The following is a 23,876-nucleotide window of genomic DNA, read 5'->3' on the forward strand; positions in this document are numbered from 1 at the left end:
GTGCCACTGGGCCCTACATGACACCTACTACATTAAGGCCACACTCTACCAAGCCCTGGAGACACAGAAGCTCTACCTAATAGATAGAAACAAACATAGGAAGGCTACCAAATGAGGAAACAAAGAAATGTCCCAAATGAAAGAACAGAACAAAACTTCAGAAAAAGAACTAAAAATGGAGAAAAGCAGTCTACTAGATGTAGAGTTCAAAACACTGGTTATAAGGATGTTCAAGGAACTTAGTGAGAAATTCAACAGCATAAAAAATGATGTGGAAGCCATAAAAAAAGCAGTCAGAAATAAAGGATATGCTAACTGAAATGAAGAATAATTTATAGGGAATCAACAGTAGAGTAGATGAACCTGAGAATCAAATCAGGGATTTGGAAGATAAGGAAGCAAAAAACATCCAATCAGAACAGCAAAAAGAAAAAAGAATCCAAAAAAATGAGGATAGCATAAGAAGTCTCAGGGACAACTTCTAGCATACCAACATTCACATCATAGGGTTGCCAGATGAGAAGACAAATAGCAAGAAACTTAAAAACTACTTGAAAACATAACGACAGAAAACATCCCTCACCTGGCGAAGAAAATAAATTTACAAGTCCAGGAAGTGCAGAGTCCCAAACAAGATGAACCCAGAGAGGCCCTACACCAAGACACATCATAATTAAAACGCAAAAAGTTACAGACAAAGAAAGAATCTTAAAAGCAGCAAGAGAAAAGCAGTTAGTTACCTACAAGGGAGAGCCCATAAGACTGTCAGCTGATTTCTCAACAGAAACTTTGCAGGCCATAAGGGAGTGGCAAGAAATATTCAAAGTGATGAAAAACAAGGACCTACAACCAAGATTACTCAGTAAAGCTGCCATTTAGAACCAAAGGACATATGCATTGCTTCCCAGACAAGAAAAAGTTAAAGGAGTTCATCACCATCAAACTAGTATTACATGAAATATTAAAGGGTCTTCTTTAAGAAGAAGGGGGGAAAAAGATTAAAAAAAAAAAAAATGAACAATAGCCCTGGCTGGTGTAGCTTAGTTGGTTGAGTATTGTCCCATGCACCGAAATGTTTTGGGTTTGACTCCTGGTCAGGGCACATGCCTGGGTTTCGGGTTTGATCCCCAGTGGGCAGCATGCAGGAGATAGCCTATGGATGTTACACTCTTACATCAACGTTTTTCTCTAAAAATAATTTTTTTAAAAATATGAACAGTAAAATTGCAATAAATACATATCTATCAACAATTGAATCTATAAAAACAAAATAAATGAACAAGTGGAACAGAAACAGGCTTATAGATACAGAGAACATTTTGAAGATTGCTAGATGGGGGTGGTTAGGGGAATGGGTGAAAGGTGAAGGGATTAAGAAGTATGAATTGGTTACAGAATAGTAATAGGAATGTAAAGTTTAGCATAGGGAATACAGTCAATAATATCCTAGTAACTATGTATGGTGTCAGATGGGTATGCCACAATGATCACTTAGTAAATTATGTAATGTCTAATCACTGGGTGATTACCAGAAATACACTGGAAATATAATATTGTATGTAAACTTTAATTGAAAAATTTAAAAATGATTAAAAAATTTAAAAAGGATCCCATTGGAATTCAATTTTATTCTGGCTGGAAATTAATAAATTATTAAGGTTTTATTAAGCACTATGTGAAACACAAGTTGTTTGCTTTGTAGTGTATCATTTATAGGGTTGTCACTGAGTTTCTCAGATATTTAACACAGATGTGCATTAAATAAAGCCTCACACAAAAAACTTTGAAACATTTTATTCTTCATATGCAGGTCAGGGTATAATTCCTAGACCATGTCTGTGAAGATGTGATGACATTAAGTGTGCTAGAGATGAAGGCAGCAGGTTGGCTGAGAAATTAAATGCAAGAGAAGTCAGGAGCAGCGAGTGCTGTGGCCTTATTCTCAGACGCGCGGACCCTCTTCACAGATTTCTGCTCCAACTGTCTTCATGATTTCGCTGGAGGGAAGCCAAAATGTTTTCTGTTCACCTGTGAAATCACTTTGTATAACCTATTTCTAAATACATGGGAAATGAGAGGAAGAATAGAATATAAAACACATGGTATCTTAATTCTGATGTCTAGCTATGAAAACACATGGTTGTAACTACTGCTACTAAAGTTTTAATGAACTGCTGAGGCTGGTGATCACTCCCACTTTCACTCCCTTTTTTTAAATAAGATTTTTAAAAATATGTTATTGATTTTAGAGAGAGAGGGAGAGGGATGGAGAGATAGAAACATCCATGGGAAACATCAATCGGCTGCGCCCTGCCCACCCTCTACTGGGAATCAAGCGAGTAACCTAGGCATGTACACTGACTGGGAATCGAACCAGTGACCTCTTGGTTCATAGGTGGCCACTCAACCACTGAGCCACACCAGCTGGGCTTCATTCCCTTTTTTTTCATTTATCTTTATTGTTGAAAATATTACAGATATATCCCCCCGTTTTCCCCACTGATCCCCTCCACCCCACATCTGCCCCCCCCCAGGCCTTCACCACATAATTGTCCTTGGGTTATGCATATATGCATATAAGTTCTTTGATTAATCTCTCCCACCCACTCCCCTACCTCCGCCTTCCCACTGAGATTCATCAGTCTGTCCCATGTTTCTATGTCTCTGGATCTATTTTGTTCCTGTCTATTTTGTTTATTAGATTTCACGTATGAGTGAGATCCTATAAAGCTGAGTCAGGAAGAATCAGAAAACCTGAACAGGCCAATAACAACTGATGAAATCAAAGCAGTAGTAAAAATAATCCCAGCAAACAAAAGCACTGGTCCGGATGGCTTCATGGGGGAGCTTTCTAACTCTTTAAATTGTAGGGTTAGTTTACTAAAAATTTTTCTTCCTTTTTGAAGTAGGCCTGTAGTGCTATGAACTTCCCTCTTAGGACTGCTTTCACTCTGTCCCATAGATTTGGGGTTGTTGTGTGTTCATTTTCATTTGTTTCCAGGAAGCTTTTTATTTGATCTCATTGGTAACCCACTCCTTGTTTAATAACATGCTATTTAGCCTCCATGTGTTTGAATGTTTTTGAGTGTTTTTACTGCAGTTGATTTCTAATTTCATGTCCTTGTGATCTGAGAGGCTTGATATGATTTCAATCTTCTTGAACTTGTAGAGACTGGTTTTGTGTCCTAACGTGTGGTCTATCTTTGAGAATGACCCATGCACACTTGAGAAGAATTTATATTCTGCAGCTTTGGGGTGAAGTGTTCTGTAAATGTCAAACCCATCTGATCTAGTGTGCCATTTAGTCACTGTTTCTGTGTTTACTTTTTGTCTGGAAGATCTACCCATTGAAGTCAGTGGGGTGTTAAAGTCCATGACTATGACTGTATTGTTGTTGATCTCTCCCTTAAAATCCTTAAGGTTATTACAGATAGGTCCTTATTTATTGTCATTTTAATTCTTTATGCCTATGTTTCTCTCTTTATTTCTTATTATTGCAGCAGTCCCTTCAGCATTTCTTGCAATGCTTCTATTTCTACTTCTAATTACAGCAGTCCCTCTAACATTTCCTGTAATGCTGGTTTGGCAGTGATAAACTCCTTTAACTTTTTTTTCTTTTGGTCTGGGAAACTATTTCACCATCTATTTTGAATGATAGCCTTGCTGGATAGAGTAATCTTGGTTTCAGATCCTTGTTTTGCATTGCCTTGAATAGCTCATGCCATTCCCTTCTAGCCTATAGAGTTTCTGATGAGAAGTCATCTGACAGCCTTATGGGAGCTCCTTTGTAGGTAACAGATTGCTTTTCTCTTGCTGCCTTTAATATTCTGTCTTGAATTTTTGGCATTTTAATTATGATGTGCCTGGGTGTGGGCCTCTGGACTCTTCTTGCTTGAGACTCTCTGTGCCTCCTGAACTAGAGTGACTTTTTCCTACACCAGATTAAGGAAGTTTTTCTGCCATTATTTCTTCAGATTCTCTAACCCTTTCTTACTTTCGACCTCCTCTGGCACTCTTATGATGTGAATACTGTTACGTTTCATGTTTTCCCACAACTCCCTTAGACCATCCTGTTTTTTTAATTGTTTTTTCTTTTTGGATCTCTGATTGAGTGATTCTTTTTCTACCCTCTCTTCTAACTCAATGATCCAATACTCAGCTTCCTCTAATCTGCTTTTTCCTTCCAGTGTATTCTTTATTTCTGCTATGTCATTCTTCATTTCCTTCATAGTTTCCATACCTTTTTCATGCTGCTGAGCATCCTTACAATCAGTATTCTGAACTCTATATCTGATAGACTGCTTATCTCCATTTCACTTAGCAATTTTTCTAGAGACTTCTCTTATTTCACTTGGGGCTTGTTTTTTTATCTCCCTATTTTGGATGCCTATTTGGGTTTGTTTCTATGTATTAGGTAGGCCTGCTAGGACTCTCAGTCTTTTTGGAAGGTCTGTGGTGCAAGCCAATGTCAGACAGTTTCTGACTGGCCCTGAGTATCCTGTTTGGAGCTATGAACAACTCATGGCTTGAGGTCCCCTCTGTTGGAGCTGGATGAGCTTGGACAGGATGAAGATGAACACTAAAGTCTGCTTTTCCAAGGTACAGGTCCCAAAGCAGATCAGGCAAAGACTTGAAGCACTCTGAGTTCTGTTTCTGCCTGCAGGGTGATTAATCTGAATTCTCTGAAAGAGTCTCAGGCTGTAGAAACTCCACGGGGCAGGGCAAGAGGTTTTCCAGCAGGGTGGATTAATTGCTTCCCCCTTAGGCAAAAGCTGCTTAGAAAGTAAATGACTTGGCACAGGAATCCAGAGGGGTGCCTTTTGAGCTTATCTCCAGAGCCCACAATCCTAGATTCTCCTCACATAGCTCCAGTCCACTCTGCCCTCCCTCTGCTGGAGCCCAAGGTATGTGGCTGCACAGGAAACTTTGTGTGTTGGCTCTTTAAGAGGGTGCCTGCATCTCTAGCCTTCTCTCCCTGGCAGACAGAAACCCAGCTGCTTTTCACACCCAGATGTTATGTGGGCAACCTTCTCAGTTCTAGTTCTCTTAGCTGGGAAGCCCAGCCTAGGGTTTAGGCTCAAGAGTTCTCAGTGGGAACCCCCCCACAGCTGAGATATCTCTCCAGACCTTCAGCTGCTGCCTGTGGGAGCCCAGCCAGTCCTCTTGTGCCTCCACATTTCCTACCAGTCTCTATGTGGTCTCCACTTTTCCTTCTTGGTCATGAGGGTGCTCTCTAGCTAGTCTTCAGTTGCAGTTGATTATTCAGGGTAGTTTTTCTAAATTTTAGTTGTAATTCCAGTTTGGTCCCAGGAGAGTGTCAGTGTAGCTCCCATTCAATCTGCCACCATCTTTCTCATTCCCATTTTTAAAAGTATTTTTGCTTGGTCATCTAAAGATGCTTTTCAGATGTCAATCAATTACTGTTGTCCTCTCTGTGCCCCTAAGAAATGCACATTCATTTTAAAACTAAAAATGAAAAACTATAGGAGACATTATCTTGGACACCTATTTGTTATCATGACAACAAAAAATGTGCAATATAAACATAACTTGTTTTATTATTTTTTTAAAGAAGACTCTAAAGAATAATACAGGGTACACAGCGGTAAGCTCCCGAGGAAGATGACATTCAGTTTGCAGCAAACACCTGCTAGTAAAAACATATGACTAGCATTTCAAAAATTACAAAAATCTGACAAAATATTCCCCTAAACAGCTATCTTTATATTTGTAAACAAAATATAAACAACTGGTTTATCCAGTTTCCTCTGCATGTCAAACAGGAGGCAAAGTGATAGAGATCATCTTTCATTTTAAAGAACAGTAAAAACTAAACTAATCTATAGCCCACATATAATCCTGGGGAATATATTTAGAGGATGCCAGGGGATTAAACAGGCTAACGTATGGCATTATCTACTCGAAGAGTCTCTCCATTTCCTTGTTGCTGTGGCACGACAATCACTTTTTCCCCACAAGGTAACAGTACTGTTGCTGTACAATCCATGATTCTTATATTTTCTTTTATTCCCCTAAGGACATAAGTGTGCTCCATTTCCTATCAGGTTTCATAAACAGAGCTGAAGGTTCAGGCATAGTAGGAGGGGGTTTCTTTCAGTCCCTGAGGCCCTGTCCCTGTAACATCAGAGGTGTTAACAGTTTGGCCTACACATGCACCGGCCATCAACTGCTGGGTGGCATGTCCCTCCGATTTCAAAAACACAAACAGAATGTGGGTCTGGGCGATGCAGGCTGCCACTCGCTTTCTGCTGCAGCGCTCTCCCCAGGTCAGTGGGTCTACTCTTTCACTTTACTGATATAGTCAGTGAGTTTGCCAAGGTTTTCTTCTTGCTGCTCCAGGGCATCCAGGACAATGCCCATGGGTGTCCTCTTCAGACCGATTCCCTCCATTTTGTTCTCCAGCTTGTTCTTGAGGTTCCTCAGCCTGAGCGAGGCGTGGATGAACATCACTGTGGAGAGGTGAGACTTGGTTAGCAACCTGCCTCCCACCCAGTTCACCCTCCCTTTCCTTCCCCTCCCCTCCCCAGCCAGCCTCCATTGGCGGAGTGCACCTGCTTCCCTAACCTGTCCAAACCCTCGCAGGGCTGCGCAGACTGCCTACAGCCTTACTCAAGCAGGCTCTTCGGCAATCACACGTGAACCGTTCTGTATGAAGAAAAGGGTTCTCTCCCGCAGGAAGGATGTGGGCCTGGCAGCCACTCGTCCCACCCACAGGGTTCCGCCACCTTCCAGCCACTACCAAAAGGCCAACATTCAAGCAGTAAACACGTTCCAACCACAGAAAACCCACCTACACAGGTTTCCAGAAAGGGCCCCATGCTCAGCTCCGGGATTACCAGGGAGCACATGGTGAAGTCCACCCAACAGGCAGCTTTCCAAAGTGTTGGATATAGATTTTTAGATAAAAACTAAGTTTAATAGATTTTTAAAAAATAACTTATTGCTTTTTAGAGAGGAAGGGAGAAGAGAAGAACATTGATATGAGAGCATAACATGAATCAGCTGCCTCCTACACGCCCCTAACAAGGATCAAGCCCTCAACCCAGGCATATGCCCTGACTGGGAGTCGAACCAGCACCTTTCAGAGCCCAGGATGGTGGTCAACTACCTCAGCCACACCGGCCAGGGTGACAGTTTTCCAGATTTAATGTATCCTCATGTTCCCCAAATTTGCTTCATCACTGAGAATTGCCCAAGTTTGTTTACCAAAAAAACAGATTTCCTGGCCCCTCTCCTAGACCAGAACCTTAAATTAGGAAGGGGCCCAGAATCTATTTTAAACAGGCACCTACGTGATCCACAGCAGTGATGCTCAAACTTCCAGGTACGTACAAATCACCTCAGTAGCCTGCGAAACAGACCAATTCCCAGTCTCCACCTCCCAAAATTCAGACTGTTAAGACGGGTGGGATCCCAGAATGTAAAATTTCACATTCTCTCTGGATGATGCTGATACAGGTAATCTTGGACACGCGTTTTGAGAGACACTAATGTGCATTCTATCTGGAGGCTCCCATGCTAGAGTGGCCACTAAAACCATGAGGCAATTTCTAAAGTACAGGTTCTGTGGGCACCACTGTCAACCCATAGAATGAAGATCTCCAAGAAAGCTCAGTGGGGCATGGCTCAGCAGTTGAGCATCGACCTAGAATCTAGCAGATGGCAGTTCAATTCCCAGTCAGGGCACATGCCTGGGTTGCGGGCGTGATCCCCAGTTGGGGGTGTGCAGGAGTCAGCCGATCAATGACTCTCTCATCATTGATGTTTCTGTCTCTCTCTTTCTCTCTCCCTTCCACTCTCCAAGAAATATGGGTAGGAAATATTTTATAAATGCGTCCAGGGTGATTCTCACAATCATCAAAGTTTGGGGATCACTGATCTTGTCAAATTTTCTGTAGTTTATAGATGTGTGAATTGCAGCCCATATAGTAGACCTGGTCCAAATCATATGGATGGTTTCCAGCAGGCTAGTCTAGAAATAGAAATCGAGACCCTTGACTCCCTACCTATGATCCCTTTCGTTACACTGGCTCTGAGGTGAAAAGGTACTAAAGTTAACAAGCTGTGAGTATAAGCAGAGTCACTGAAATACTAACTAAGCCTCTAGCACATAAGGAAAACTTGAAGGATATTTCAAAAAGTCTGAATTTACTTATTCAAATATTTTGTCCAATTCTGTGTGGGATTCAACTATAAATATTCTGGGCTTAATCTAACACAACATCAACTGATTTTACTTAATGGAACAATGCACATGTGAAATGCTATTAAAAGTTAAAGGGATGTTCCTGTCACTTAATACACTAGACATTTAATCAGGTTTCTGCTGATGAGACTAAATTTTATCTATTCTCTGTTTCAGGCTTCATGTGTTTGGAATTTCAGTTAAAAAAAAAAAGCATGTAAAACTTACAACATATCTAGTTCTCATCTGAATCGAAGGACTTGGTATCTATATTCTGTACCAATTTTTTCTATAGACTTATAAAAATTTGACCCCAAAAATGATCTGAGTAGTAGAGAGTAAGTAGTTTACTTTCAAATGAAATGCATTCATTCCTGAGTCAGGACCATGTGACTCGCAGGTAAAGACTGGGCGCAGATCCACTCTCAGACACACCTGGAGCCCAGTGCATCCAGGCCCCTTGTCCTGTCCTGTCCTGTCCTGTCCTGTGACTGGGGAGTTGTATTTCTTTTGATTACTGCTCTGTCCCCAGAAGAATGTCTGGCATTGAGCAGGTACCCAATATATATTTGTAGAATTAATGTACTACAGGCCTTGATCTGCTATTTCAGGAAATTCTGATAATTTCGCAGACGCGCCAACACACATGAGAAACAGGTTATGTAATTCCCACTGAACAATGGCTCCTACATTTTTTATGATGTAAGAAAAGTCAGTTCAGGTTCACTTACACAACAAAGGAAAAGTGATGCCAAACACGAAGACCATGACCCCACCGAACATGGATATGAGGAAGTAGCTGGCCACCATGACCACCATGACGAAGGTTGTGGGGTACTGCTTCTTCATCCGGCGGAGTATGTCTTTATTGTGGGCTGCCCACACAAATCCCGTGAACACCAGCACCACCACGATTCCACCAAGGATCATGTTGAAGGGGCTCAGGAACCTGGAACAGGAGGAAAAGAAGGAGGCTGGGTCAACAGAACGGATGGACCTGGAGAATATTATGCTAAGTGAAATAAGCCAGGCAGAGAAAGACAAGTATCACATGATCTCACTTATATGTGCAATCTAAAGAACATAATAATCTGATGAACAGAACAGATTCAGTCACATAGAAGCATGGATCAGACTGACACATCTCAGAGGGAAAGCAGGGATGGGAGGTGGGAGGGGAGAGATTAACCAAAGAACTTATATTTTTATATGCATAACCCATGGACACAGACAATAGCGTGGTGAAGGCCTGGGGGAAGGGGTGCAGGGTGGAGGGGGTCAACAGGGAAAAAGAGGGACATTTGTAACATTTTCAACAATAAAGGTAAGTTTTAAAAAAAACAGTAGCAGCAGTAGGAAGAGGAAGATGAGGAAGGGAGGAGTCAAAACAAGTGTGAGTATTTACTAAGCATTTTATCCAAATTGCCTCATCTAATCCTTAGAACCTGATAAAGCAGATACCACTCATTCATTTCTCAGAAGAAGAAAGAGGTGCAGAGGCAAGAAAATGGTGGAGCAAAGACTCACGCCTAGGCAGTTTGACACCCACCAAGCTTGTCAGTTCATCTCATTAGAGGCCCACAATTTTAAAGACTTGTCAAATCTAGGTGACCCCATTGTTTGGAGGGGCTGTGTTTAGCTTCATTCATCCTGGGCTCTGGTGCACATTATATTGTATTTTCTGAGCCCTAAGGGCTTACTTACATCCTCATAGAAATGGCCATGATAGGCGAATGGAACACAGAGGTCACTTAATGGCCTCCATAGGCCAGATCTAGTCTACAGTCAAATTTGTGTTTGAAATGTACAGTGTTTTAAAAAACTTTTACTCAAATCCCAAGGGGTTTAAAGAATCCATAAAACTTGGTATTTCTTGCTTCTCCCAGAAACAAGAAAATCTAACAACACTAGGCCTATTTTCCCACATCACAAGAACTGATGCTGCCTTCCTGTTCAGATAGAACAAATCATCTCCATTATGCCCCATCTCCACCACTACCTATGGCATCTATGACAGAGGCCCCCAGTGAGCTGACACTACTCACTGCTTTCCTAATAACTGCCTGCATCACTCTCTTACATAACCAGCCTAGCCAGGATGGCATCTGAGTTTATGATGCTTGGCACAGAGAGTCCATTATATTCTTTAACAAGGCTCAGAGCATCATTGGGAGGTGGGTTATCAACTGGGATTTCCAAATACAGAGCTTGCAGACTCACTGCTACAGGAGTCAAAGGTTATACTACTATTGATAATGGGGGAACACATTATGGAAAAGAAATTTAGACCAAGCATTTCACAAGCAAAAATGCCTGGGCACTGTACCCTCACCTCCACCCCAACCCACTGTGTATAAAAACCCTTAACAAGACAGTTGTTGTCGGCTAGTCCACAAATTACCAACATTTCACCCTCATGAGAGGCTAACAAGCATTTTACTTGGGAAGGACAGAGGGTCAGCGTGTTTTCATCATGCTCTGAATGTCACCCTGAGGGACTGTGAGGGACCCGGGAGGGCAGGACAATGGGAGGTGAGGCCAACAGCTTACTACCTCTGAAGCAGCCAGAGGAAGGATTCATACTCATGCTGGAATTCATATGTAGGATAACCAAGAAATCCCTTTAAATTTTAGCTCTGATTCTACCTCTTAAAACACAAAAGCTATTTCAAATAGTTTCAAATAGGAGTGAAAGTATTGCATATATTAATGGGTAAAATCAGGAATATAATCAATGTCAAAATGCTTTGAAGTTAAAATTTTCTATTAAAAGGCATAGAATTAAACAGTAGTAAGAGTACTAGTACATAATTTAAAATTAAACTCTACAATAATAAATTGCTCATTTCATTCAAAACTCTTGCAAAGATTTATACCCTTCAAGGCAATAAATCCCCTCCCTAGAATAGAATCTAAGGAAATAAATAAAAATGCAAAGATTGAGTTGTAACAATATCCACATGAGTGGTATTTATGATTTAAAACTTTTAGAAATAACCTATAGGGCCAAGAATTTACTAGATGGTATATACAGCAATTTTTTAAAAGTTGAAGTATAATTAACAACATGGAAGACATTAATAATATATTGTGTGGGTAAAATCAACCGAAACACATTCTCTCAGGTAGATTTATCTGTTATATGACTCAGAAGTAGAAATTTTTGCAACTAGTATGCTATTTTGTGATCAGAAATAATATGAACATATAAAAAGAAAATATAGCCCTAGCTGGCTTGGCTCAGAGGTTAGAGATCGGCCTGTGAACTGGGGGTCCTGGGCTGGATTCCGGTCAAGGGCACATACGCAGTTGCAGGCTCCATCCCCGGTCTGGTCGGGGCTTGTGTGGGAGGTGACCAATCGCTGTGTCTCTCACATCAATGTCTGTCTGTCTCTCTCCCTCTCTCTCCCCTCTTCCATTCTCTCTAAAAAGAAATGGAAAAAATATCCTCGGGTGAGGATTAAAAAAAATATAAAAGCAGCTGTTCCCCAGCTGCACGCCCAAGTGCGCACAGCCCATACAACAGCCCATCTTTAGGGTTAACAGTTTCCACTCACCTGACCAGTGAAGCCGCTCCTCCCCTAACCCTGATCCCTGCCCCAAGCCTGCCCAGCAACCACCCGTGTGCTAGTCTGCGTGCCCTCCTCCCCAGTTCTTTATTATCTGGGTCTAGTTAGTCTCTCTGTACCTTTTTCTTTTCTTTTTTAAATTTTATGTGGGTTTTACCCTACCTCCTGATTTAACCCAGTAACTGGTTTGAGAAAAGCAAAAATCTCCCTATAGGCCTTAGGAAGGGAAGACTTAGGGCAAAAACAAAATCCTCCTTAGCAGGTGGTGGGGAGAGGCCCAAAGACTTGCAGATTAATAAATCTCATTCCCAACACCAAAAGGAATCTGAGAGAAATTACACTAAAGACTACAGTAGTTCTACTGGGTAGTAGGATCATGGGTAGTTTATTTCCATTTGCTTATTTCTATTTTCATGTTTTTCTCAATAGCCAAGTATTACTTGAATATTAAAAAGTCGATATTTAAAAATGAACAAATGGAAAGTGAGAAAAGGTACCTGGAAGAAACAAACCCTTTTACATAGTGTTGACGTTGACCTATATATAACTCACCAAATATTTCTGAGCTATAAAGAAAAGAAAAGACCAACATTAATACAAAGAACTACAGTGGAGGGTTCAAGTTTCAGGAGGTTCTTTGCATAAATTGTAAATCAGAGACAACTGTTTGGCAGCAAAGTGTCAAAGATCTCCTACTCAGTTCTTTCTAGAATACCTATTAAAATAATAATTCATGAAGTGAGTATGTCATAAAATGCATGCCAAGCCTTTTCTATTTTCCTCTGGACAAGTAATGTAGATATCTGGGCTGAATGTCTAAATAAAGCCAAGGACAAAGAACAATGAAAAATCCAGGTCTGACTCAAGCAATTCCAGATTTGCTCTCCACCTGTTCCTGTTGCTCATGTCCAAGGGAAAAGAACAGAGCAAAGAGATAGAACTGGTTTGAGTTTACAACATGCCCAGCCACAATCTATAATTAGAAAGTAACCATGCTTCTAAGCTGGAAAAAATGAACAAAGTTACTCAGAGCAGAAATGATTTCCTTCTTCATTCGGATTACAGGCAGTTCCATCCTAAGAAATGGTGAAATGCATACCACACCAGTGCCCTGGCACCTACCTGCACTCCGAGCAAATAAATGCACACACCAGCCACAGGGGGAGAGGGAGAGAGAAGGAGAGAACAGCAGAGAGGGAGAAAGAGAACATGGATTTTCTGTCCTTGGTGGGAAGAGAACCTAGTTTCACAAGTCAAAAACAAATTAAAATCAGACTCAGAGAAACAGAGACCAAAGCAATGGTTACCAGAAGGAGGGGATGGGTGAAAAGGGGAAAGGGAATGTATTAAAAAATATTGTTACAAGCTTACAGGGTGACAGGTGATCACTAGAATTAGTGGGGTGATCACACTGTAAGGTATAAAAATGTCAAATCACTATACTGTATACCTGAAACTAATATAAGCAATATAGTATTGTATACTAATTATACTTAAATAAAAAATAAAGAAAACATTAAGCATGTTTTTCTATTGTGGGATAAAAATAAAAACATATACCTACAGACATATATATCCCATTTCACCCATTTAAGAGCAAATAAATAAATAAATGTAATAGTTAAAAATTCTAGCGGAATAACTGATGGCTGTAAAAGGTTTAGAACCCCACCACAGGAGCCCGCAACAGTCTTCAAAGAGGAATCAGTTTGGTCCCATTACACAGATGAATAAACTGAGGCCGAGAAAAATGAAGAAATGTATTCAAAGAGATCCAGGGGAGAGAAAAGGTGCCAGTTGATGTAACTGCGACAGCAACTCACGATATAAGTCACTCTGTGTTGTTAACCACTAGCCAGCCTCAGAAATCTCTCCTGCAGCCCCACCACTCTAAGAAACCCCATCCGCCTAGTTGGGCAAAGCAGCTCAGGATCATTGTGGGAGGTCCCCAGCGTTCTCGTTTCCCTCTGAAGGAAGGCGGCATTAGCAGGTGTGGCAGCCTTAAGCCCACAGCGTGATTCCGCTGACTGCAGCCACAGTTCCAGCACAGCTGCTAAAGGGAAAAAAATCTTGGCCAATCGCAGCGTTTGAGAGCCGGGGGACCTTGAAAACGCACCTCATTCTACATAAAAGCCAGCTAAGGAACAGACAAATTAATAAATTTGTCCCAAGGCCACCAGCTGCAGAGTTGGCAACAAAAGTTGACTGACTTGGAGGATCTCCCATCAGCTCAAGGGCGCATGGCCACTTCTTGCCAGCTGCCACGTCAGAGCCAAAGCAGGGACATTTTTCCTGAGCAGTAGAAGCAGGTTTTACACTGAATCACAATGTCCTAACCCAAAAGGCTATTTTTGCAGTTCGGTTCCTGGGCAACCTGACTCACCCAGAAAGGGGGAACAATTTACTCACAGCAAACTTCTCTAAGCTGCTCATGCTTTTTCAGTTCCAGAGGATCATGGCAAATATGAACCCACCCCTCCATTTTCTTGCTTCTCACTGCTTCCAGAATAAACACGGGGCTGTTTACCCATCTGCCAGCCCTGCAGAGCTGGCGCTGCCTGCCTACATGGCCGTGGCCGTGGCCAAGGCCTCTGACACAGTTGAGGAGTTTGTACCTGGACAAGAGGCCCTGGCTGGGGCAGGAAGAGGGGCCTGGCGTGCAGGCCACACTTTACTGGCCAAGCCCACAGTATGGCTTAGGCTGCATTGGCTAGCAACACGTTGGGGTACTGTTCACATAGGAGGGAGCCCCACGGCCAGCAGCGGCTCTGCACCCCTCTCGCAGACCTCCTCCTGTTTCCGCACTCCACCCGCTGGGGCTTCTGACCATCTCTAGAACTCCCCCTGCCTGGAGCCATCCCAGGCCGTGCACAAGCTGTTCTCTACCTGCGTCCCTCCTACCCCTTCACATCTCAGCTTGGTCGGCTTTTTCTCAGTCCCTGACCAGGTCAGAGTGCCATATGCTCCTGTTCACAGTACTGACCCTGGCAGTTTTACATCTATCTGAATGAGCACTGGATGACTGTCTCCCACTATAGACGAAGCTCCATGAGGACAGGGACTGACATTTTCTCCCTAGCACCTAGCACAGAACAAGTATTCAACAAATACTGGTTGAAAGAAAGAAAAAGCTAAGAATCTAGCATATTTTCATGTTATTTAAATAAGCCCAGCAACTTTCTAAGGCCACAAATTAATTGATGTGGGATTTATCTTGGAGAAATCACTATTATTCTCATTGGACACTAAATATTACTGGAGAAATAGTCCCCGTCTTTGTGCCTTCACAGAGCAGTGATGAAAGAAACAAATAAAAAAGCAAAATTAAGAAAAATCATGTAAACTCCCAAGCAAATGTCAGCAATATTTATCACAGTCTGATCAGTGAGGTGCCTAAGTTTTGTCACTAATGCAGGCTGGGGCAGAGGGCGCTCCATGCCCCCTGCAGGCCTGCTCTCCGATACCTCAGGTAACCGAACAGTCCTCTGTGGTAAGGTTGGTTTCTTTCTTTTTTTTAATGAGTGGGGCTCAGGCAGATGTATATTTTTTTTCAATCCTCACCCAAGGATATGCTCATTAATTTTTTTAGAGAAAGGGGAAGAGGAAGGAGAGAAAGAGACAGAGAGACAGAAACTCCATGTGAGAGAGAAATATCGATCCACTGCCTCCTCATGTACGAGCCCGGACAGGGGACTGAAACCGAAACCTAGGTATGGGATTTTAGTAGAATAAATTAAATTAAATAAATTAGTTCTCACACAGAAGTGGAGAGAAGCCTGGGGTTGGCCAAATGCTAAGAGCCTAGTGACACTTCAATTCCCTTCTTTAAGCAGCTTCCGGTCTCTTTAACGCCCACTAACACAATTTCTGCTTTCCCTTTCGTTCCTCTGAGACGTGGGGAAGCTGCCCTGAGGACAGAAGCAGATTAGTGGTAGGATCAGGAGAATCAGAGCCCCAGGTTTCCACTCCAGATGAGCTTCCAGGTGGGTCCAGGCGTATGCTTCTTGCGTGGAGGGCAGGGAAATCTTACACCGGTGTCGATGCCTGCAGAAGGGAGGGGCGCCCGCAGGTGCCGTTTAGGATGGGGGCATGAGGGTGTTCCCTGAACCCAGACGCCACACTCACTGCAAGAGACGGGGCAATGTTATGGGTAAATATTCTGAGGCTGAGTGCTAAAGGGTAGAATTCATTTGTCCAAAAGAGGAATACTCAGAAATTCCCAATAGTGCTGCTCAATTTGGTGTTAAATGGATAGTCTAGTTTATCTTTTAGAATTGGATTTCCTGTACAGAGCTCTCAGCCTCTAATAAGTGAGAGCTTTTGCCCTCTAAGAAATCCAACACATGCTCGCTTATTTTGCACTTTCCCAGAACCACTGTAAATTCTTATGGAAGTAAAGGGAATAGAAATTACCAGCCCTGCCGACAGTGGCAGGGAACATTAAAAAAAGGTGTGTGGAGAGGTCAAGAACAAGGTTGCATAAATAGTGTCAGATGATTTAACGAAAGATAATCCTTATTAGATGATAAATTTTGCAAATTATTTGAGGTCAAAATTGTATTGTATATAGACTCCTTAAAAATCTGTGATCAGAAGGAACAGGTAATCCACCGGGGAAGGTGAGCGGGCCTGTCAGGGCTCTGCCTCTGGAGCAGACGCAGGGGTCTGGGAGAGCAGCAAGAGAGGAGTTCTGGGAGGCTTTGGAGGGCTGGGTGGACTTGTATTCCTGCCAGCATCCTCAGGGCTTACCAGGTCTGGCACAAAGTGAGTGCTCAGTAAGTATTTCCTGAACTGAGTGGAAGGAAAAGGATGGGTAAAAGTTAATAACCCTTTCCCCGGTCCACACCCTAAATGCCTTGCCCACCCTAAACGCCTGACTTTGTGAATTTAGAATCATAACATATAGGGGAGATAAAGTAAGTCAGACCGAAAGCAACGTGTGCTTCGGTAGGTGTGTGCTCTGAATGCCTGCTGTACCTGTACTTGTACGGAGATTAGTTCAGCATTGCCCCTCGGCTCCTCTAGACTCTAAACACAGTGAGGGAAGGAACCACCAGCCTCACTCGCCACCGCACCTCCTGGCAGCGTATCTGCGCAGTGGGTAAGTGCTTCGTACACTTTGTGGAGTAAGAACGAAGCAGCACAAGAGTGATGTCCTAGAATTGGTGTGGAAGCTGATTAATCTTCAAAAACATTTCCACTAGGTTTTAGCATGAATAGACTGCAAATGTTTCATATGCAAATGTTTTAATACCTTCCAACCCAGGGCACCCCAGGGTTCTCTCACTGTTTTCTTCCACTACCAACTGGAAGCTTGGTTTTTCATTCTTGTGGCGTTAAAAGGTACGAGTAACCGAAGCATTTCTACTGCCAGGTGCTTAGGTCCTAGATCACTGAATGGGACTACATGCATTTGGAAAAAATTACAGCATTGCTCTTTTCAAACAGAACAACCAGCCTTCCATGAAGTCTTCTGCACCTGAAACAACTGAAAGCATAAAGGGGTAACTCTAGTTTCCACCCTCTGGTAACAGGTCACAAGGTGATGAGATACTTTCTACGAGAATAATGGGCTTTTTCATTTAGCAGCTATATTGTGCTTTCTTAAAGGGACAGCGTGGATGTACACAACTGAGCACTAATGTGCCTTTCTGACTGGAGATGCAGTGGAGGCGTCAATGTGTCCAAAAGTCTGTGTGTGGTCGGTGCTTCTGATGCCACGCCAGAAAATACGGTTCTGCTAGCAGGAGGAATTGTTGAGAACAAGATTTACCCATAGCCCCCGGCCGGGTGGCTCAACTGGTTGAGCGTGGTCCCATGCCCCAAGAGGATGCAGGTTTGATTCCCGGTGGGGGCACATGCCCAGGCTGTGGGCTGGATCCCCAGTAGGAGGCATGCAGGAGGCAAATGGTCAAAGTTTCTCTCTCCCTCTCCCGTCCTCTCTAAAAATCAATAAAAACATTTTTTAAAATAGGACTTGCAAATAATATAGATGTTGTAAGAATCAACTAACTGTTCAGGAGAAATTGGTTAACTAAGAGCTTTAGAATATTTGCAATATGATTAAATGGGAAAAGTATTTCACTTTATATCAATAAAAGAAGCTGCTAATAGCAGCTTTGGTTCCAATTAGCCACATGATCTCAGGCATTTATATTTGTGAAGATGGGGAGTGGGATGGGATCAGTACCTCTCAACTTCAGCTTGGGGGTGTGTATCAGAATAATTTGGGGAGTTAAGATAAAACTATGGATGCCTGGACCTAGCCAAGGACTATGTATTTGGAATCTCTGAAGGTGACACCTGGGCATATAGGTATAGTTATTTAAATATTCTGTGTTTCTTTTGGACCAGACCAACTTATACTTCTTAAATTTTCATGTGCCTGTGAGTCATCTGAGAGTCCTGTTAGAATGCAGATTTTGACCCAATAGGTCTTGGGGCCTGAGACTCTACGTTTTAATAAGCTCCCAGAGTGAAAGATGCTGTTCCCTGGTAGGTTTCTCCAGCTGGAAGCTTCTGGCATTCTATTAAGCACGCAGAAATTCCTGTCCACACTAGAATGTATCACATGCTTAGTACTTCAGTTGCAAGTGCTGCTAGATGTTGCCTTTGCTTTTCAGTTTAAAAATAGAGGCACAGACTTCTATGGCTGTAGATGAGGTAAAAAGAATACCTAGTACAGAGTTGTCTCATGACAAGGATGGAGAAGGTAAGTCATGTCCTCTGCCATCTTAGGCACCTTTCCTCTCTGGATTTAAAGAACGCAAAGTCATCTTCAGCAAAATACACATTCCCCAGCTTGTGATTCATGTCATTCCTTTAAGTCATTCAATCTCTTCTGAAGTGATACCTGAATCTCAAAAGGAAACTCAAGTCTTCAAGGGAAGCAATGTTTTATAAGAAACACAAGTTGCAATTATGACTAAACCACTAGAATGTATCCATCTAATACTTCTACCTAAGAGAATAAACAAGTTGTGAGAATTTTCACTATGCCTGTAACCTAGGATCTACTACAACAACACCTAACATTTCCGTTGTCATCTGCGAGGACTTGATGAGCTTTATTTTAATTAAGTCATTTAATTCCTATTTTATAACAGAAGTCAAGAGCAAGTGAATTTTTTTTTTTTTTTAAATATATCTTTATTGATGTCAGGGAGAGGAAAGAAGAGGGAGAGAGAGAGAGAGAGAGAAACATCAATGATGAGAGTCATTGATCAGCTGCCTCCTGCACGCCCCCGACTAGGGATCGAGCCCACAACCCGGGCATATGCCCTGCCAGGGAATTGAATCCTAATCACCTGGATCTTAGGTCGACACTCAACTGCTGAGCCACGCCCGACCGTGCAGCAAGTGAATTTTTAAACAGAAAGCTAACAAAAGCAAATGCCAAAATTCTGTACAAACTAAAAATAAAATCCACTCCATTCTTAAATTAGGAGCTAAAGTCAAACTGCTTTCCAATGTAATTGCCAAGAACTCTTTTGTAACTTACTATAAAGCAACTTGCCTTTAGTAATGATGTTGAAGAATCATCATGATTTTCTTGGCAGTACAGTAGAGGTTCTCAATCAGGGGGGAGTTTGTTCCCCAGGGGACATTTGGCAATATCTGGAGACAGATCTGATTGTCACAACTTAAGGGGAGGGTGCTACCGACATTCAGTGAGTAGAGAGCAGGGATACTGCTCAGCACCCTACGAGACAAAGGACAGCCCCACAACAGAAAACTACAGGAGTCAAATCTCAATAGCACTGAGACTGAGAAACCCTGCTGGAGAGTATTTCATCAAAAGACTAGAAGGGCAGCATGAATTACTCTGAATGATAACCTTTTTAAAAATTGAACTTTTACACTATAGTAATCCTAACCAATATGTAGCAAGTGTTGTCAGCAATGAGTCAGTCAGGGGCATGTTGTTACATACTGGCATGCCGCCATGCGCTTCAAAATAATCTGTTCCGTTAAGTAGGTTAAAAGTGACCCTGTGATCACGTTGAGGCCTTACTTTCATTTACTTACTCCATGCACTCACCAACTAAGCATCTGCTATATAGTAGGTCTCAGGTATACAGAGAATAAAAGTAAAGGTAATTACAAGACAAAAATAATAATCACAAACAAAACCCACAGTCTCTGGCCTCAAGAAGTCTACAGTCCGAGAGTGGAGGCAACTAAAAGCCTGGGGGTAAGTACCAGGAAAGATACAGGCACAGGTGAGGGACCCAACTCACAGAGGAGTAAGGGACAAGGGAGAATGTTCCCTTACAGAATGGTACCAAAGTTGAGTCTCGTAGGAGAAGCAGGAGGAGGTGAGTCAGACGGGCACTGGGGTTTGGATGGACAGAGCTGCTGAGATAAAGGTGCTGTCTATATTTCTCAGCAATCTCTGTGATAACACCCACAATGATAAAAATTAAGAAGTAACATTCGTGGAGCAAAACCTCGGAGCCAGAAACTGTTCTAGACTTGCCTATATTAACTCGGATAATCCTCACAGAATCCCTGTGAGGCAGGTACTACAATTAGTCTCATTTCACAAATGAGCATGCTGAGGCACAGGGTGGTTCAAATGACCTGCCCAGGGTCCCATGGCTACCAACTAGGAGTTGGGATTCAGAATTTACTTAATCTGTCTCTGGTGCCTAAACTCTTCACCACTGCCTTATTCCACTTGAAGACTCAGAAGGGATGGCAACTGTCTTCAAGAAGGGCTACCAGCTAAGAGACTTACTCAGAGTTGACCTAAGAGTCACGGGAGGCCTCCTGAGTGGAAGCCATATGTCTGGTAAACCATGCTTTTAGGATGAAGACCAAACCTGTAAACATGGCTACCAGGCCCTGCCAGATCAGGCCCTCATGCCTTTGAAGCTCCATCTCGGTCTCAGCAGCCCTTCCCCATGCTTTTGGAGCTAGATGGTATCCATCTCGGTCTCGGCAGCCCTTCCCCATGCTTTTGGAGCTAGATGGTATCCATCTTGGTCTCGGCAGCCCTTCCCCGTGCTTTTGGAGCTAGACGGTACCCTCCTGGTCCTCCTGTGCCCTTCCTTCGAAATCCAAGGGCAGGCCCTCTGTCATGCAAGTGGCTTCAACAGGAGCCTTCCGAGCGAGCGAGGCCCGAGCCCTCCTGCAGTGCCCTGGAGGCCGCTGCTCACCAGTAGGGGATGCAACCCTTGAACTCGCAGGAACAGAGTCCCTTCCCCAGGAAGCACCAGGCCCCATTTTCATAGACCTCTGCCAAGATACCAAGAGAACCAGAGGCCAGAAGAGGATCCAGAGCAACAGCCTCCAGCACGGCCCTGACCCCACCCAGCTACTGGCTCCATCAAGAGGGGAGCTCTGGGCAGAAGGAGAAATGTTCTAGAATCAACTTAGCTCCCTTACCCTGAAGATATTAGGTTTCTTCCAGCTGTAAGACTATCATTCTAAACCTCATGAGTCACAGGAAGATGGCAGAGTAGTTAAGGGAAACTTTGGGGGTGGGACTTCGAGCAGTCGCTTAGCCTCTCTGAGCCTCAAATTTAATAGTGCAGGAACAGGAACATCTCACCTCGTTGGGGTGTACGAGGGCACGCAGGTAAATTGCTTTTTTATTGTTAGATTATAAGGAAAGAAAAGGGCAATTTGTGGGGAAAACTATAGGCTGTGTGTGTTTGTAGACACACAGAAAACAGTTCAAGGTCATACGCTAAGTTTTTATTGGACCACAAAGGAAATCTCCCATTTTGTACAGTTTTCAGAACAGCTTACTACTGGCCTGCATCTTTTCTAAGTTTTAAAAAATAAGTATAATAAAAAATAAACATGGCTACTTTTCACTTTTACCCTCAAAAATTGCACTGCCAGCCAACGTCTCCCATTCGAAGCGGAAAGTAAACGTCGGGAAGGAAGAGCCCGTGTCTCGTCTGCACAGAACGTCTCTTTGAAAAGCAATGTTTTGTTTTTGCTTTTTGGTGTCGTTCTTTAAATTTTTTTAAACCTCACCTGAGGACGTTTATGGATTTTTACAGAGAGAGAGAGAAACATCCCTGCCTGCCTCGCGTTCACCCCACTGCGGACCGACCCGACCCCTGGCTGGTGCACAAAGCGGCGCACGGGGCGCGCGCTGGTCTCTCGGGGAGGGGGGGGGGACACACCTCTGCTTGTCCGTGTCAAGCCCGGCCCCATATCTAAGTTTGCGAGGTTATCTAAAAACAAACAAACAAAAAACCCCATAACTAGATCACCAGACCAAACGCCTCGCCTCCTCACAAAAAGGAAGAAGAGATGAAAACAGACACGTCCTATTTACTACTTCTTTGCTTTACTACTTCGGTCGCCGCGTCCCAGGAAGTCGGCCTCCGGGGGGCGGGAGGGGCGCGGGCGGCGGGCCCCCAGCGGGCTGCACCTCGGCGCGGCCCTCCAGCAGCCGCGAGGGCCCCGTGCCCGGGCCTCCGCTCGGCGCCCCCGCGGCTCGGCCCCCGCGGCGCCCCGCCCGCGCCCCGGCCCAGCTCCGCGCCCCGCGCCGGGAGCCGCGCGGCCGCCCTCCCCGCCCCCCGCCCGCCCTCCCGGTCCAGCCCGACCCGCAGCGTCAGCCGCAGCCCCGCGGGCGAGCGAGTCCCGGTCAAGCCCGGGGGCCGGAGGAGGCCGAGCGCAGGACCCAGCGCCCGCCCCGCGAGCGCCGGAGCAGCACCCGGGGGCGGGGGCGAGGCGCGGGGCGCTGCGGGCGCGCGGGAGGCGCGGGGCGCCGGCTATTTTAGGCTCAGGCTTGAGCAGGCGCCAGACCCGGACCTGCGGCTGAGGCGAGGAGGGGCGGCGACCAGCCCGCCCGCCCCGCCGAGAACCGAGGGCGGCTCCGGGATGGGGGGCGGCCCGGCCCCGCGGCGCCGCGGCCCCGAGCACCCGCGGCCGAGCCCCGACCGCGCGCCCCCAGCCCGCGCCCACGCGGGTCCAGCCCCAGGCCAGGGCCACGCCGCTTCCCTCCCTCTTCTTAAAAGACCGGGCCCTCCGACGTCACCCCAGCAAGACCCTAGGGAGCGGGGCAGGCACTGTTCCGCCCGGGCCGGCCCCAGCCCCCGCGCGGCCCCGCCGCTGCCCGCCGGGGCCCACTTACCCCACAACGGAAATCATCATGGCAGCCACCACCAGGTAGTTGGTCTGGTAGTAGAGCAGGTTGCTCACCACGCGGTTGTTCCATTTGGAAATGTCCCTGAAGTCCGGCCGGGCGAAGCGGTCGGAGCCCGGGAAGAAATCGTCCCAGGCCCGGAGCGGGGCGATGTTCACGTCCATGGCTGGTCTCGGCCTCCGGCTTCGCCTCTGGAATCTGGAGGCGGCGGCGGCGGCAACCGACCAGCTGGGCGGCGAGCGGTGACAGCGGCCGCGGCGCCGGCTCTGCGGTTGGCGGAGCGGAACGGACGGAGTCGGAAGCGGGAGGGCGTTTTCTCCCCCACTTCCTGGGTGGCGCTGCGCGGCCGGCGGCGGGCGCCCTGGCACCGTGCGGCAGAGCCGGGGCGGCGTGCGAAAGGAGAGGCCGCGGCCGGGGGCACAGCGCCTTCCCGGGAAGGCCAAACACAGCCTCCTCTCAGACACCCGAGAGAGTGTTTAACCTAGGAAAGCGTGCTGGACTCTGGGGGGAAATTTTGCAGCTGTTCAGATGCCAACTTAGGTGCAATGGAATGGAAGGCAGCTGTAGTGTTGCTGGAGCACGAACTGGGTCCTTACTGACGTCTGCACACCCGAGTGTAGTTCTCGAGTTTTCTGTTTCAGCATGAGTCACTATGAGTGAAATCACATTGGAAAGAGAAGGCGTGGAAGGGAGGGGTTGGCTTGTTCCTTCTCTCTTCTTTGTTCTCCAGGCCTATTCTCTCCGGGCAAAATTATTCAACGACTGTGCCATTCTGATAAAGGGGGCACTCTGGTCACTCCAGCCCTGATTTGGGCATGTTGTTTACATTTGAAAGCAAACAGTTTGTCAGCTGTGAACTAATTGTTCTGCACCCTGTATTTTCTGGGCAGAACGTGGATTCCACTCAAAAAGACCTTTCTTAGTTTCATCCTAATTTGGGGGACGACCTTCACTAAGGGGACACGGTGTCTTTGATACTGGACACAACAGG

The 23,876-nt window shown here is 44.9% G+C and overlaps 1 protein-coding gene across 1 annotated transcript; it reads right to left on the reverse strand.

Annotated features, from left to right (window-relative positions):
- Positions 1 to 5,533: 5,533 nt before the first annotated feature.
- Positions 5,534 to 23,519, reverse strand: ARL6IP5 (ARF like GTPase 6 interacting protein 5). The gene is made up of 3 exons (XM_081159227.1): positions 22,874 to 23,519; positions 8,938 to 9,155; positions 5,534 to 6,470 (listed from the first exon to the last, which is right to left on the reverse strand). Exons 1-3 carry the CDS (start codon positions 23,047 to 23,049, stop codon positions 6,298 to 6,300), a joined length of 567 nt encoding a protein of 188 aa, XP_081015353.1. The 5' UTR covers positions 23,050 to 23,519; the 3' UTR covers positions 5,534 to 6,297.
- Positions 23,520 to 23,876: the final 357 nt, after the last annotated feature.

Source organism: Miniopterus schreibersii (genome assembly GCF_964146895.1).
Source record: "Miniopterus schreibersii genome assembly, chromosome: 15".
Classification (NCBI taxonomy): domain Eukaryota; kingdom Metazoa; phylum Chordata; class Mammalia; order Chiroptera; family Miniopteridae; genus Miniopterus; species Miniopterus schreibersii.